Here is a 17889-nt window from a genome sequence, read left to right as displayed (position 1 = left end):
GTGTTCCGGGCATGTCCAACGGGGAGGAGGCCCCGGGGCAGACCAAGAACACGCTGGAGAGACTATATGTCTCGACTGGCCTGGGAACGCCTCGGTATACCCCCGGAGGAGCTGGCGTCGGTGGCTGGGGAGAGGGAGGTCTGGGGTTCTTTGCTCCGACTGCTTCCCCCGCGACCCGGACCCGGATAAGCGGTGGATAATGGATGAATGGATGGATAGTTCTGGTTTAGTTCTGGTCCAGGTCTTCTGGACTGCACTCTGCCTATTAGTGACCCCTGCAAAGCAAGTAATCCCCAAATGGTCCCCAGGTGCTGTGGCTGCCTGGCTGTCTCTCCAGGTTTATGTGTGTCTATTCACTGCCCCTATTGTGTATTGTAACTTCTACCTAGTGTGTGTGTGTGTGTCTATATGTGTTTACTCCCACAGATGGGTTCAATGCAGAGTGTCAGGTCCATTGTACTGCTGTGCAATGACAGTATAAAGCATTCTAAATCTAACTCCGTGTATAGGAAGCCAGGAGCACAATGACAAAAACAAAGTACAAGGAGATCCAATGCAAAGTCTTTAAAAAAAAAAAGAGCAAACCCCTAATGGCCATTTCTGTACCAGTGCATCATTTTGATCTATTGCACTTACTTTCCTTTCCAATCTGGCTTTTTTCCCTCCCTCCTCCTGTTTCCTGATTGTATTTTCCAAATGCCAGGAGCAGACAGATCACTAGCCGTGATATATTCAGTCATTTAGCTACAAAAAGGGCAAATGCTAAATAACTGATATGTAATGCACGACGGCGTTCGACTGCGCAGACCTGCGTCTCCCGCGGGTGAATCAAATCCCACTCTGGCTTGGTTACTTGTTTAATTTTTTACTTTTTTTTCCCCTTTCGTGTTTCATCCTTTTCTGTACATGCGGGTGCATATTAAAGTTAAACAAACAGCCCATGCCACCTTTTGGAATAATGGGATTCCAAGGTATCTGATCTTACCAGGACCTGTCTTGTCACTGTTTGACTGCAGCTCGTGTACTCTGTCATGTTACAGATGATGGACAGGCATGTAGGAGATGGCATTACCATAATAGGACAAAGGTGCAAAAAAAAAACATAACTCTGTGAGCCATGTGGAAGTGCTGTTCCTCACCTGTCCAGGAAACACATTCTCACACATACGCGTCTCATATTCAATGGCAAAAACTGGAGCGTTGTCATTGATGTCCATCACCGTAATGACTGCTATGCCTTTGCCCACCTGAGATGGGTCCTCTGAAGGAGAGAGAGAGAGAGAGAGAGAGAGAGAGAGAGAGAGAGACAGGGAGGGAGGGAGGTGTTTACTGTATAGTTGACAGTTAGCAGAGTTTACAAACCACAAAGTAATGAGGCTATATGTTAATGCCCGTAATCCTGAGAGGTAAAGGTGTGTATTATCACACTCTGTCACAAGTGTTTTGCTGCTAATTCAATATTTACTGTATTTTTTGTCCTAGAGTATACATTTTAACATGTATGAAAATGCTACAAGTTTAATAGGTGCATCCCAGTCCTAAAATGGTTGCTTGGGAACAGCGGAGAAACACATACATTGACTAACTGCCTGACGGTGTCCTGACGAAACTCATCGCACCGACTAACTGTATCTGACATGAGGACAAGAGGAACACTGTTTGTGAAACTACAGAAACAGAAATCAATCAGGGGTTTACTTTAATATTAGAGAAATTTTAACTGAGGCCTGTTAAAAGAAAAGAAGTAAGACGGAGGAAAATAAGGAAATAAAATCTATATTCACCCATTTATGCACTCACTCATTACCCAAGCACTCACTCATCCATGTGCACACTCAGCCAATCTTTTACTCACCCATTCATTGATTCACTCATTTATTCACACACTCATCCACTTTCACATTCGTTCACTCACCCATTCACTAATTCACTTCCTCCCTCAACCATTCACACACTCATAAATAAATACATTTACATATCTATACAAGTAAATATACACTGATCTTCCTGGAATATTTACACTTGGTATCTAAAGCCTGTCCTGCATCGGGTGTTTTTTAGAAGCTCAGATGTGACTCATAACCTCTTCTTTTCCAAAACCATTTTCAAAACTACCCACTCACCTCCAAAACCTTTTTTTTGCATTTTTCATAGCACCAGCACCACACTTTGCCCCCAAAACACCTTCCTAAGGAGTCACTGACCTGTTAAACATGCTTCCAAAGCAAATGGCCAAGTCTTTCAATAAAAACCTGATCCAGAAAGCTACAGTATGTGTCATTAAATGTCAAAGACTATTCAAATTGTGCGAAAGTATCATAAAAAATATGTCCAAAAATACAAAATAAAAAAATAAAACCAAAAGTTATGTGGACATCTGCTCATCCAAGATTTCTTCTGAAATGAAGGGTACTATTTTCCTGAAGTGTGTATATATATATATATATACCATCATACTTATATCTCAGTATATAAGACCCTGGACACTCAAAGAACCTTTTGCATAATTAAAGTGTTCTTTGCATCATGAAAGTCTTATTCACACTGATGGAGAATGTGCTATAGATGGTTCTATATGCCACCAAAATGGTTTCTTCTACAGTAACAAGCTTACTTGTAATAAAAGACGCAGCATAGTTGGTGTAATATAGAATCCTTTCTAAAAGGTACTATATAGAACAATCTATAGCACATTCTCCATCAATCTGAAGAACACTTTCACAATGCACAGTACCCTTTAAAATGCAAAGGTCTCTCTAAATGCTGTTGGAACTATTTCCTTTAACAAACAACCCTTGAAGGACCCTTTGGTTCCATAAAGAACAATTTTTGCTAATAACTTCTAAATAAGTAAAGAGCCTTTACATCAAGGGGATGTTTTTCCTCCTTTACATATTAAAAAAACCTTTAAATGCTTCTTCCCACTGGTACATCTTTTAAACAAAACTGGTTCTTTATGGAATCAAGAGAGGCATTGCTCAAGGTACCCTTTGTAGCACCTTTATTTTTAAGAGTGAACGATTAATAATTAAACTGATTCTTCATCTAAAAAAAAAGAAAACAAATTATAAATATTCAGTTCATAAATATTATTTGCTAGTTGTTTGTAGTCAAAACATCTTAACTGTGATCAAAACGTCTTTAAACTGAAGGTCAGTTTCTCTGCTTCATATTAAGCATGAAAACTCTGAGTAGACAGCCACCTTCGTCCTTGAAACTGGTGGTGTTCTATTTCCGAATGCTTCTCTATATGGTCCGCACCTGTCGGCTGTCAAGGGAAATCTCGTTTGCATATTCGGACCGTAAACAAGCCCACCCCCTTGCCTTTGTCAGTAGCTCGGCTCTCATTCGCTACTGTCAGTTTGTCACAGCCAATCCAAGGGCTAAATCTGCATAGCAGTCCATGACAGCCCTGGTATTCTTCTTATTGCCACATCACTTACAAACACTATATAGCCACATGTTTGGACACATACACATCCAAAAAGTCCACTGAACTGAAGGGTATTAAGGCAGTTAAGGTAGTGAAGTGCTCTGAAATGATGCCGCACCAATTACCATCCTTTTGGGTGAGATACAGTTGTGTTTGCATTCTAGAACTAATCATCTCAGGGAAGTAGAAAGTTTAGCTTGGATAGGAAATATACTGTATTTTGAGTGGATTTCTAACTTTTTTTGTCAAATGCTTTAACGTTTTGTAGCTGGTAGAGTTTTGAAAAACTAAGATTTGCACTCAGGTTACTCGAAATTACATAAAATATTTCATAAAAGTCTGTAGAAAATTGAAATGTGTGTTTTGAGAAGAGCCAAAAGTTGATATGACAGGGCTGGAGACAGAAGCATATTTAAGGTTGCATGTTTTACGTGACCCTGACTATGCTGTTGATAACAGCTGCAGAGAAAAATGGATTAAAAAAACATCTATTGAGAACAACACGAGAACACCCAAGACTCTCTGAGGAGATTTATCTTGCCTTGACTGTATACAACATGCCTTCAGCACATATTCTCTTCTTAAAAGAAGCATTCAACAACTCCTTTTTCTCATCTTCTTACAGTAACTGCCATTCGGTTAGACATCTCTTCTTTACCAAGGCTTGGTTTTCAAATATATTCATACACTGCTAAAGGCATTTGAAAATCTATAAGTCTTTTGCTCCATTGTGATGATAGACTGATATTCAGTGCAGTTTTACAGTACAATGCGTGTCCAAACAATAGTAGACACATGCCATATTCTCCAAAGAAAAAACATTAAACATAATGGGATACATTCATTCATTGTATGACTGCTTATCCAATTCAGGGTCGCAGTGGGTCCAGAGCCTACCCAGAATCTAATGGGATAACTGAGGTCAACATTCTCAGTGCCAGAAGTATATGAGTTGGACTGGAGTTTGTGTTATAGAATGAATCATCCGCCATCAGCACCTGACCTTGCCATGTTTCTCGTGGCTGAATGCCATCAAATCTTAATGGAAATGGTCCAATATCTACTTCCCAGAACTGCTGATATACATTTTCTTTTGATATTAGTTGATTTTGCAGATATTACAAGAGAGTTCAGTGACATTTGGTGCAGTAACTTTTGCTTTGAATGCTTTAGACAAGATGTTGGAATATTTCTATGAGTATCTGATAGCATTCAGCAAAAAGAACATTGACAATTTCAGGTACCCGCACCATAATATCAGCCATAAGATTAAAAATACATTCCTTGTTGTGTTCTTCTTCTTCACTGATTGACCAAAATGACAGAACTTTGTAGAAAATGCCCATTCATGAGACCTGGCTTAACATAAAGCTCAGTTTGGCTGGAGCCATTGTCTTTTCATGCGGGTTTGTGTCTTTGCTACATAAATTCCAGTAAAGGGAGGTAGTGTTAAAATATACAGTGCATTTGTCAAACTCAGCTCTCCCCCAAAATCCTCCACTCATGACTGCATTCAAGATACACAAAAATATAGCTCCGTATGCCTGGTGCTACCTTAAAACCTCTGGCTCAAGGTCGCAGCTCAGTCAAACTCTATTGAAGTACATTCTTTACGCGGCTCCTATCGATTTTATTTATTTTAATTGTATTAATATTAGTTGCTAGTAGAATGATGACTTTCCACCTTAGATGGCCAAACAGAACTTTTAACAAAGTATTTGTGTAAACAAAAAACTCTGATTCTTTGAATCAGTGAAACATTGGTCATGCTCCTTAAACATTTACACAGAACAATTCAAGAATAAAAACACAATAATTAATTCAAGAATTTTTATTTATTTATATATTTATTTATTTATTAACCTGAATGAATGAATGAATTTCTCAGTACTGTATACGGGTTAATATTTAGACCCACACTGCCTGTCCTATGTGTACTGTCCCTGTATTCTTTATTTGTTTGTTGTACACTCTTCTGTGCTGCACCATGGTCCTGGAGGAACGTTGCCTCATTTCAGTGTATTTGTACACAGCTGGAATGGCAATAAAGCCTCTTGAGCTGGAACTTGACCTATGGCTCAGTGAATCATATGTCCTATGAAGAGTATTTTGGCACTTTTCCACAGCATGGTATCTACTCGACTGGAATTGGCTCTACTTTGTGGTTCTGCTTGTCCATTAGGCAAACCTGGCACCTGCTACATGGAACGGGGTAATTTTGAACTTGTCTGGTTTCTAGCTATCTGAGCAGGCATGTGGTTCGTCAACCTTGCAGAGTTCTGATTGGCCAGAGAGACTTGGCTACATATCGACTAGCACCCACGTTTGTTATTATCAGACTCACAACGGCTGCTCATAAAATTATGATGTGAACCAAAAACCAAGCAAGGAGAGTTGAGTAGAGCTGTGTAGTATTAGTACAGTTGGTACCACATGGCTTAAAATACAACACCTTTAAACATGTGTTTGACATCAGAGTGTTAGCTCCTCTATTGGAAATATACGATGGGACTCTATACTCACGGCTCTCCATGGCGAAGATGGTGATGTTGTGGATGGAGTTGACCTCCCTGTCCAGTGGCTTGGCTGTGCTGATGACACCAGTATTGGCCTCCACGTTAAAGAAGCGCTCCAGATCTGTGTTTCGGTCTATAGAGTACCTGCGGAAAAGAGACAGCAGAGAAATGGCCAGGGGCTTAGTTCTTTTAAAGTGTTTCTCTTAGTCTATAATTCACTAAATGGCCTAGATCCTATATATGTCACCAATACTGCACAACCCTTATAGCCATTGGTTTAGGTCAGTAAGTAGTAGCTAGAACCCAAACTCAACATGGCAAAATTTTGTTAGCATGTGTGTGCAGCACCTAAGTACTTTTGCTTGTTTAATATTTTTTATTCAGATTTATAGTGTTAGTCTAAATTAAAACCTGTTATTTATCATAGTATATTAAGCACATTGAATCACAGTGCGAAGTTATGTAAACAAAAGACAACAAAGTCTCAGATAATAGGTAAATTTATGATGAAATGGACCAGGCGAGATATTCCTAATTTTTTTTAGGCTAATCAAAGTTATTTTGCAATTTTTAAGCGTGTACCGTGGTGGTGCTGTTCCATAAGTAAATAAAATAAATAAAGAAATAAAAATCCACATGTGGCTGAAGAAGAATCACAGAAAGACCGTTATAAAATCCTTGGGGGACTGTCAGACAGCACGATGGCAAAAGAAAACAACTTAGGCTTAATCTTAGGCTAAAGGTTATGGATTGGTTATGTCTTACAGTGGTGTTTAAAAGTTTGTGAACCCTTTAGAATGTTCAATATTTCTGCCTATATTTTACTGAAAACTTCATCAGATTTGATGGAAAACACAGAAGCATTGTGTAACTACCATGTAATTATTTTTGAATAAAGTGGCAAAACAAAGATAATTGCTCTGGAATTTAATTTGTAGGTTTGTGCCATGTCAGGAAAAACAATTCTATTAGTTTAGATTAGTTTAGATTAAATTTGTCTTTAGAAAAACAGTGACACATTTTAGGCAGAATTTTGTAATTATTTGTGAATGCATATAAAGTGAAGTATAACCTCTGTTTGTGTGTGTGTGTGTGTGTGTGTTTGTTCGTGCAGATGCATGCTTATGTGCATGCGCTAATGAGGATGCGTCACGCTGGAAGTTTCTGCTCCTCATTAAAACGTCCCATTCAGTACTGAGCTGATGTCGAGCCTTTCATTCACTCCTTATCTTTCAGCAGATGCTGCAGTCATTAAGATGATCCACCTGATTAGCAAGTCCGACGCTACCGTCACCGCAATTCAAAGCCCAATTAAAACCCGCTATCAACAAGTTTCTTCTTTGCTAATTAGGAATTATTTTTCAGATTTTCTGCCATCTGGCCCTTGATAGATAGGATGCATAATGTTTGTATTACTTCTATAACTTCAGTTACCTCTGTTTAGCTACACTGCAAATGGATCCTCCAAGTTCACACATGCAAAGTGTCCAGAAGCTCTCAAAGACTTGAAATATTTCTGCTTAATGTGGTAAACTCTTTTCTGTGCAAATGAGCTTAGAGTGGTGTAGAGGGAAAGTGCGGAGGCCAAAAATAAAAGGCAATTTATAACCACAATGGCCGTCTAATTTGATTTTCAGATTAAAATTGCAGGCACTCATAACGGTCTGTGCAATGGAGATTTAGGGCCACGGTGCTTGAAGAAAAAAAAATAAAATAAAATTCTGAGAATAACTTCAGAATTCTGAGAAAAGTCTTGGATTAACTGAGTAAAAAGGTCTGTATAATTCCAAGAATATTGTCAGGTTATTTAGAGAAACACTATTTTGGGTTATTATTTATTATAACATGTAGACAGACTTACAGTCTGTGCGCCATGAGTGAGTTGGGAAAGAAGCAATCAGTGAAGTGAACAGAATTATTTATTAAATGCATCCACACAACATCAAGATTAAACCCATCAGTGCAGCCCCTGACTGCAATGCATACGGCTTTAGATTTTTGTACGAGTCCAGGCCGTAACGTGATGGAGCGACAGAATCGTAAAGCTCCCCTAAGGTGGGAAGTAAAGGTTTGCGGGTCCTGAAGCCTGCTCTTTCCCGGAGTGGCTTAAAATGTTAATCATATTTAAATGGGAGGCAAATGCAGAGTTAAGAGTCTTGCCCAGGGTCAATCATTTAATGTTTTATGTGTAAAAGTAAGATTTTACATGTTATTCCTGGTAACAAATTATTCTAATCCAAAGCCAAATGTTCTTACGCTTTTCTGTCATTTGTAAATTTTGTGTAGTGTTAAACATGACAATTCTCATTTTATTCAATAGAAAATAATCTAAAAATGTAATATTTGCCCTTAAATGGACACACTACCCCTCCAGGGTGTTCCTGCCTTGCACCTTGCACCCAGTGATCCCAGGTAGGCTCCGGACACACCGTGACCCTGAACTGCATAAACAGTTACTGACAATGGATTAATTAATTTTAAAAAAATATTGCAAAGTTAGCAATCATAAATCTTGCATATTATTTTTTTTATATATATATTTATTTATTTTAATAAAATGTCAGTTGCCCTTTTTAATACAATGTGGCAGATACATTCATGTAATAACTTGTGTAAAATCTGGTTTGGCTACATATTTGCATTTACTGAAGCTGTACTACTGTAATCTATTTGTAACAGCAGATGCATCAGCAGTAGTTACAAAGTTATTACATGTGTACTTAATGCTTAATAATACTGTTATTAAAGTCATTTAACATAAAACGGGATGAAATTTATTTGTACACTTAATATATGGCATTCCTGCCTAAAGGGTATCAAAACCCAGTCTGCTCTGTAAAGGACAGTGCCATTTTGTATGGCATCATCTGTAAGACCATGTTGAGAATTCAATTCCTGACTACAACCACACTATACATACCAATAAGAGACCTTGGGCATGGTTCCTAATGCTGCATTAGTCTATATCTGTAACAAGATTAAAACTGTTGCTTTGGATAATCACTATCTTTCAGATTCCTTACATTTAAACACAGTTGGGTTATTCACTATACCAGCTACACAAACCACACACACCCTATCATTCTGTACTATCTCAATGGCACAACACCTACTGTCCTTGTGTAGGTAATGGTCCTCTCAGCACCAGCGGAATATCCTCTGGCTGAAAAGACCAGATAAAGTCATGCCACATAAATGTTGTCAACTTGGGAGGATTTACCATGTCTCTCCAAACTGAATTTTCTGTCTAAAAAAGTTACAAATATGACACTCTTCTGGCCCCTAGAGCACATCTAGAACTTCTGAGCCAAACAGAGATGTACCCTGTTGCTGCATGTTAACCTAGTTTTGACTGTTTTCCCCACTCTGTTCCTCTAGTTTTGTGTGAAAATAAGCCCATATCTTCCACTGTAAACATCTCTACACATTCATGCCCAATTCGTAATGTTAGAATATTAAAATGTTATTATTATTTTATTTATTTTGGATGTTTACCCCATTTTCACCCCAATTTTAGTCAGTGCAATTTCCACGTGTGTTTTGTATTTTTATTTTAGGCTAATTGTACGCTTCCAACTGCACTGCTTTTTTGCCATATTCCTCCATGCCACATGATTCTGCTCACCATTTCTTTATTGTCATACAGGCAAGGGGAAAAATGTGGGGTGCAAAAACCAGAACCAGACTGCAGTCTGCTCTCTTTGTTTGGCTTAATGCCATGTGACAAGAGCAAAGACTCTCTGGGTCGGAGAGCCGAGAATGCAACTTAGCTGGTTCTGGTTAGTGAGCACCAGACTGTTTACTTTGTGATATTCAGCCAGCAGCCTAGTGATTATTATTTCCTGATTATTACACCAGTTGGTGTGGGAAGCTGTGCTCGGAAAAAACAAAACAAAAAAACAAACAAACAAACAAAAAAAAAAAAACGTGTTTGAGTAAATCTAAAGGAAAACAAAGGCAACTCTGACATTTTCATGTCGTCAAGATGTAATGCTACAATAAACATTAGGGAAGTTGACTATGGTATTCCTAATTAAGGCCATTTTAGGTACAAAAATCAATGCTTAAATAAGTGATTTTTTCTAAACATATACTTTACAGAAAGTGTATTACAAATTAACAAATAAAGAAAATAAATAAATAAAAATGAATACTAGTGCACTGTTTCCAGTTGAAAGCATGTCCCCCACCCCCCTTTCAAATTTGTATGTTTAACATTCATAACAAATCCTAAAGTGCTGATTGATACCAATGCCAATATAAAATCAATATGTTATTTATTAAACTGTCAGGAAAAAAAGTTTTTAAAAAGACAAACCAACAGGATTTATGTCTTCAATAGAACTTAAAAATCTACAATTACAATATAATGTGGTGTAATGATGTTCCAAAATTAAAGGTACAGTGAGTTACTGAGAGCATACTGTCAGAAATCCACTGTATGGTGTGAGGTATAGGGCTGCATAGTGTCAATCAATCAGCATATATATATATATATATATATATATATATATATATATATATAAACTCCAAGTAGTTCTAATGAGCATTGTTCTCTTTTTAAATTCCCCTAAGCTGCTGTGTGTTATTCTAAATGTGAGTGCTATGCATTAAAGAGTGCTTTTTGACCATAAAAGTCCACATTACTGTTTCATAACCTGTGTTGCTGCAGAGCTAGTGTTGCCAGGGGTCCTGATAGCACAGAGGGAGTCTTTCTCTGAGAGAATGAAAGACTGCAGGGTTTTCTCTCCTGCTTCGATTTGTCGCGTGGCTGCCAAGCAGGTGTCTGTTCGTTCTCTTAATCCTCAGCCTCTCAGGCTGGAAAGGGCATGACTTTTACAGGCAAAAAGGTGTAGAGCAAGAGATAAAATCTTTCTTTTTAACTCACAGTAGACTCTAGCTTTGTTTCATGCACCTGTCCATCATGATATTGACCCATACAAACCTCTAGGGTACAGGGTTGTACCTACAGGACTGATTCCCCAGATACAGGTTAAGCCTAGTTTAATACCATTAAGGAGTTGTAATACTGTGTTAACTAAAGGATAATAATAATAATAATAATAATGTAATTTTTTAAATAATAAAATAAAGCCATTTTTATAACACCGTGACCCTGAAATGGATAAGTGGAAAAGATGATGATGTTGATAATTTTTGAATAAATATATATTTCCCAACAAGACCTTTATACACAAAAAGAACTCAGACCAACTATGCTACCCCTACAAAGAAAGATCTTGCCTCAATCCTAGTCAATTTTACTAAACTAGCAAAAAAGTCTGCAGCTCAAGTCTAGTCAACTGAAAGTCCAAGGACAGGTTTAGGCTTAGACCTGAAATCTGTGCACTAGCACTCAAATGTTCACTTGCAATTTGTCACATTAATATTTGCTTGTTTTTCTCAGTACTGATGTATACAGTTAATAGGCACTTTGCACAATTCAACAAGAAGATTTATTATGTTCTTCAATATTCATATGAGGATATGATGACATACAGCAAACTGCAATTCACCATAGGAAGTGTAGAGGGCAGAATGGCTCCTGATGTGCCTTATTCATAGCAATAAAAATTAATTTGTTTGATTTACATTATTTAAAAAAATGTTAGGAACTACACTCAAGCAGCTGGAGTTAAGCTTGCTCTATTGTGGATACTCAGAGTATCAAACACCGTAATATTTGTACAGAGTCTTAAAGGGGGCATATTATGAAAAGCTCACTTTGTCTGTGCATATGCACAAACATTTCTGTATCTGGAGCCTATACCAACCCACAAAATGTGAAACAAAACCAACCAGCTAGTTTTTGTGAGCTGGCCCTGACAAAGATAGCAGAGGATAAAACGAGCAATTCTTATTGTGCACCACTTCTAATATCAAGCGTGGAGACCTTAGTATTGTATCACCCCCTTGTCTCAATGTTTTCAAACATTGTGCCAGACTTATCTTTATGTGAGAAATTCAAAATTAAGTGAAGGACAAAATCCAAGCTTCACACTGCTGCTTGTTAGAGGTGAACTGTGTGTGGCTCAGTTTCATTTAAATGATAAGACACTAAAACCTGTTGTGTTCTTTATTCTTTTGGTATTTTGACCAAAGCATGTCAGAGACAAGTTCAAGATTTTAATCCAATACACTTTTTTTATGAAATTCAGAGAATATCTCCTTACCATTTACTAGCTCTCCAGTCTGTTTGTGCACTGGAAAATATCTGGTTTTTATACATAACCCTGGCTCAATAAATGGGAAAGAAACTAATGGCTCGGTTAGAAATTTCTCTCTCTGTGTTAATGGCTAACCCACAGACGAGAAACATAATTTGGAGGCATTTAGAGGGGGGAGAGACCTCGAAATGTGAAAGGATGTGACATGTATGACAAGGGTTGACAATGTTGTTCTAGTCCCGCTCCACAGGTGGGTAATATTGACTTACTTTTGCTGTTTCAGATATTTTACTTAATTTAAGGTGAAAGTACCTCCGACTGCTAACATTCCATAAAATTAAATGCATACTGAATGTACTACAAACCAACAACTCGATTTATAAATGAGTTTAAGTGAATAAAATATAACAGACATGTTCAACTTCAGCCACGAACAAGCTACAGTTGGTTTCTTACTCAAACATAATGTAATAACATTAAGTATATTTTGCCAGGGAACTGTGCTAACTTGTGGAAATGTGTCCTCTTTAGAAGATGTCCCCTTTAGAAGATGTCCCTTATGTCCCCTTTAGAAGATTTGTGGACGCTGTAGTTGTCATTACACAAATTTTAATTCTAAAAGTCCTAAAATAAAATAATTATAATAACACTCTTTAATATGTTTCAGATGCAGTAAGGGAAACATAAATTTTATTTTGTTCGTACTTGATTGCACTGTTCGCAGCATCAGGATCATGAGCTGTGACCGTGCCGATGATGGTGCCCACCCTGGCAGCTTCGGAAACAGTCATCTTACTGACCGGACTGGTGAAGACCGGGGGTTCATTAACATCTTCCACGTTGACCTTTATTGCCGTGACATCGCTGAAGGGGCCTTTGTTCAGGAAATGGGGATCAATATTCCGATTAGTGACCTCGATCCGCAGAGAGAATGCGCTCTTGGTCTCGTAGTCAAGAGGCTGTGGAGCAAAGAGAAAGGTTAGTGAGGGAGAAAGGGAGACGTGAAGGAAAGGATGGGAGAATGAGTGAGAGAGAGAGAGAGAGAGAGAAAGAGAAAGTGAGGGAGAGAGAGCTCTGCTCACTTCGCTTTGGAAAACATCTGGAATAAAGCAAAACAAGTCCTTGAAGATCTGCAATGAAAAGTAGTTCTTACTCTATAATGCAGCCTATACTAAGTGAACAAATACGTTTTAAAGCGTTCTATTGTGTAACTATCTATTGTATTATTGTGAGTCAGAATTCAAACATTCTCCTGCTCTTTTGTCATTTTATGGCATTTTATTCAACAAATAATACACTTACAATTAGGTAGTTTGGAAATTGTAAGAAGAATTTATTTGTCACTGCATCCAACTATGACAATTGTCATTTTAAAACTACATAACAGTAGGAGTGTGTGGTACAATGGTAATAATGTATAATGCAGTGTTTAAAAAATATGGGCAGTATCTTGAAACAAGCACGGTTTTTCAAAATGATAGCATGTCTGGTGTGTCAAAGTTCTGCTGATGTATAATCGAAATGTATAATTGTTTAAAAATGCTTTAAAAATAATTTGTATTCCTTAAATCATTACATCATATTACTTCAGATGTTATTTGCCAGGTTAAATGCCCTTTTATTTCATTTATATATTTATTTTTTGCTTCTGGCTTTCTTTGTTGTCCTTGCGAACAAGAGACTGAGAGTCCAATAAAGTTCAATAACCTCCAGCGAACTCACACACCCCCAAAAGCCATTCTCTAATACATCTTGCATTTGGAAGTTTTTGCTATTGACTCGGCTGAGGGCAAAACTATTGATTGGTCTGTAAAAAAAAAAAGAGAAAAATAAAGGAGTGAGAAAAGGCCAGAATGAAAAGCTTAATGAAACTGAGACATTGGAGCATTGGAGGAAATATAAAAAAAAAACTTGCTCGTGTCCTGCTCAAACACCTCTGTTATACATTGATTTTATTATCATTATTACTATTATTATTTGGCAGTTTCCTTTTTTATATTTAATCCCCATAAATAGCCGCTACAGTAATGATTTTTTTTCCAGATAGCATCCTTAAACAGATGTTTACTGTATGCACAGAGAACATTTGCATAACATTTACATTTTGGTGGAGTACTACAGTCTGTTTGTTTGAACACCAAGGACCACTGCCCACTTAGTGAGGGTTTAGTCAGTGCTATTTCTCAGAACATATGGCACAAGTTCAAGTGCTGGGAGTTGTGTGTGAGCTTGCCACAGGTGCTGGAGTCCACCGACCTTGGACAAACACCTCCATTATCACCAGCCACTTTAATCTGCAGCCAACCTTAAAGCTGAGGCAGGAAAGACTGTCTTCGACAGGTAAAGTGTAGGCAGGCATCCAAACTTTCCGCACCTGAGGCCACACTTCATCCACACTGTCTGCAAGCCAACACTACACTGTTTTTGCCTTTCAAGCCACTGAATATTTCAAAAGGCAATATTTACATGAGGCACTTTGATCCTATTCATATGTTATCTTCACCTTCACATCCCATACAACGTCTGGTATTTCCATCATAGAGCCTGGAGCTGTGTGTGGAAAATACTTGATGAATATGAATGGATATATTGGCCTTCATTTATTTTCATTTTTATTTTTTTATTCAATTTTTGATGTATTGATTTGAAGTAATTTTCTGTAAAATATATTTTTAAGCTTTTGTAAAACCTTTTTCTTTTTGCAGTAGCCTTTTTGACTGGACATTAGATCACTGATAATTGTCTTCTGTCTGTTTGTTGGGGATTTATTTTTTTTATGTAAACAGGGTAAGGAGGGAACAATAAAAATCCAACAATCCAACCCATGTGTTACCTCTGGGAAATCAAATAGACCTTTGAGAAATATAACACACAATAAAATTATAATATAAGGACCTTTTAAAGATGATGTTTTAAACTTTGCTGCATTTTACAATAATCCCCTCAGAGGGAAATCACTGTAATTCAGGGCCTATTGTGGCTTGTGGGTTAATTCTGCTGGGTCCTTCTCTCTCTGTGAAGGTGTGTTATCTCACCCTCTGCAGAATGATGACTCCCTCTTGGGTCTCCTCATCCGTGCTGATGTTGAACATGCCGGGGCCATCTCCATCCACTATGCGGTAGTCCATCTCAGCGTTAGATCCAATATCTGCATCTGCTGCCTTCAGTTTGGCCACCACAGATGCCACAGGTAGAGATTCCAGCACAGAATTCTGATACAGCTCTGGAAACATACAACCCAGCACATGTTAATTCTACATTGTGTAACTATTTATATTGTACTCTGTATACTGTATTTTGTGTAACAGTATTGCATGTTGTGTAACAGTATATTCTACATTAGGTAGTACAATAATACATATATCTCAGAAAGGCTGAGTCTTTCAGAAATAAAGATGGGGAGTAGTTCACTGCAATTTTAACAAAAACAAAACAAACAAACAAAAAAAACTGGGCAAATAGTAAATCAGTTAAAGAATAAAGTTTCTCAACATAAGATTGAAAATAGCGTGTATAACCCACACTGACACGGGGACAACACACCACAGACAGTCACCCACAGCGGGGCTCAAACCCACAACCCCAGAACCCCAGAGCTGTGTGACAGCTACACTACCTGATGCACCACTGCACAACTGAAACACACACAGACACTGGGAGAACACAAATTTGAACAGATTTGGAATTCTTTTTGGAAATTATGAGTGCCGTGTCCATTGGGGAGGGATCATCCAACTTATTTTGATTTCACAGTTCAAAAGCCAGTATCTGGGATAATTTCGGGGTGCAGATTTGAAGCTGAAACTACAATGTTCAGAAATATGTGCCTTCTGTATTAACACAACTGTGGCAGTACACACTCACCCACACACACACAAGCACACACTAGTGCACTAGGGGCAGCAAGCACATACACCCAACATAGTGGGCAGCCATCTAAGCACCCAGGAAGTAGGTGGTACCTTGCTCTAGGCTACCTCAGTCAGTTGTGGGTATAGAACCAGCAACTTTCGGGACCTAAGCCATTAGGCCACGGCTGCTGACACGACTGCCCGCCCTGAAAGACCGGTTCTGGAACAATATGCTGCAATGCTGCAATAGGACAAAATTTAAACTGCTTCATTATGATAAACATTTTAAGATTATTTTAATAAACATCACCCAAAATGAAGGTGCTGGTAACAATTTGCCGGGGGTTGTGAGTTCACAAATCTTGCAGATTCGCATTGCAATTAAGGAAACTAAAGTATTTCATTACATAAGCTATTGCAAAATCACCTTTAGGCTCTTTCTAGGTATCTATCTATGTTCTAATCTGAGCAAGAATAAATATTCTGGTATTTGCAATAATAGATATTCTATTAATTGCAATGGTAGATGTTCTACTATGTGCAATGCTACTTATTCTGCTATGTGGGATGATGGTTGTAATGATATATGGATTCCATTCAATCTCCACCAGAGCCATGGCTGAAAGAACTCCATCATTAGAACTCCTTCGAGGATACATTAGAATATCATTATTAGAATCCCATTAGAATCCATCAGAACTCCTAGATTTGCTACCAGAACTGTGTATGCATTACGTAGACAAGGGCAGGGTTTATATTTAAACAGTTGCTTCTAAATTTACAGATCATTTTAAGAAGGTTTCTAATTGGGGTGTATAATAGCTCATGATCGTGGTAATGATTGGCAGGGCCCTGAGAGAGAGAGAGAGAGAGATCATCAGTGTAACTGTCAGGGCTCTTTCCTTCAGTGTCTGAGGCAGGATCTCCTGCCTGCTGCTCATTTCTCTCACTCCTCTCTCATTGTGCGCCTGAGCCTAATGCTTCTAATGGCTTTCTAATTTGCCATGGAACGGAGGCTGTACCAAAGCCCAAAAATTGCTTTTACACCTCTCTTCATACTTTCTTTTCCCTCTGAGTTCTCCTTCTGCTTTCTCCATTGTCTTTTTCTTTCACTCTGCTTTTGTCTGCTCTTGTGATTTTTTTCTCTCTCTCTCTGTCCATGAAATGATCTCTTCTTTACCACTGTGCCATCTTAAAAACACAGCAACCAAGCAGCATCTGAGTTGCCAGGAAAACATCGTCTGCTATACATGCTCCTACAATATGGCAAAATTCATCCCCGAGCCTAAACCCTACACATTGCCCTTAACACTAGGCTGATAACTGTACCCTAAGACTAACCCTAACCATAGCCATCATATGGGGAGTTTTAATAGCTGTGTATAAAAGGGATACATCCCGTCTTAAAATCTGATTGGCTGATCTGCGTTTGAAATCATTGTATAATACACTTTACATGCACACACACACACACACACACACACGCACACACACACACACACACATTTGACCACTTCAAAACTGGATTCCATATGAATGTACCACTGTTTTAAACCCTGTTAATTTAATTCAAATGTCTCTGACAAAGGGACATCTGTAGAGATTTCTGAGTGGAGAGTGAGGGCTTACAGTAACTAAAACCGATGTAATTACGTCAATGACACAAAGATTGGTATCAGGACAGAAAAACAGTGCTACAGATGATTCAGACAGGTGAATGGTTTTAGTTTAAGGCTGACACAGCCCCAGATGAGGCTTTCTTCAATTTCTTCCTTAGTGTATGCATACATTCAGAAAAAGGACAAAAATGTATGTGTTTGAAAACACATGAACAGATTTTAAGTAGCCAATTTTATGGAGTGGCTATGCTACATTAACATAGTTAAAAGTTCACCCTCATGTTACCTAGCAACAGTACACAA

General features: G+C 38.1%; 1 protein-coding gene across 1 annotated transcript in view; it reads right to left on the bottom strand.

Annotated features, from left to right (window-relative positions):
• LOC136701676 (cadherin-7-like) overlaps positions 1-17889 on the bottom strand; it is a 144778-nt gene that overhangs the window by 40535 nt on the left and 86354 nt on the right. The window contains exons 5-8 of the mRNA XM_066676312.1: positions 15152-15339; positions 12822-13075; positions 5957-6093; positions 1140-1261 (exon numbers count right to left, since the gene is read on the bottom strand). Of these exons, the coding sequence (XP_066532409.1) occupies positions 1140-1261; positions 5957-6093; positions 12822-13075; positions 15152-15339 (701 nt within the window). The remainder of the gene's footprint in view (positions 1-1139; positions 1262-5956; positions 6094-12821; positions 13076-15151; positions 15340-17889) is intronic.

This window comes from Hoplias malabaricus, chromosome 1 (genome assembly GCF_029633855.1).
Source record: "Hoplias malabaricus isolate fHopMal1 chromosome 1, fHopMal1.hap1, whole genome shotgun sequence".
NCBI lineage: Eukaryota > Metazoa > Chordata > Actinopteri > Characiformes > Erythrinidae > Hoplias > Hoplias malabaricus.
This window is presented reverse-complemented; position numbering and strand designations above follow the sequence as displayed.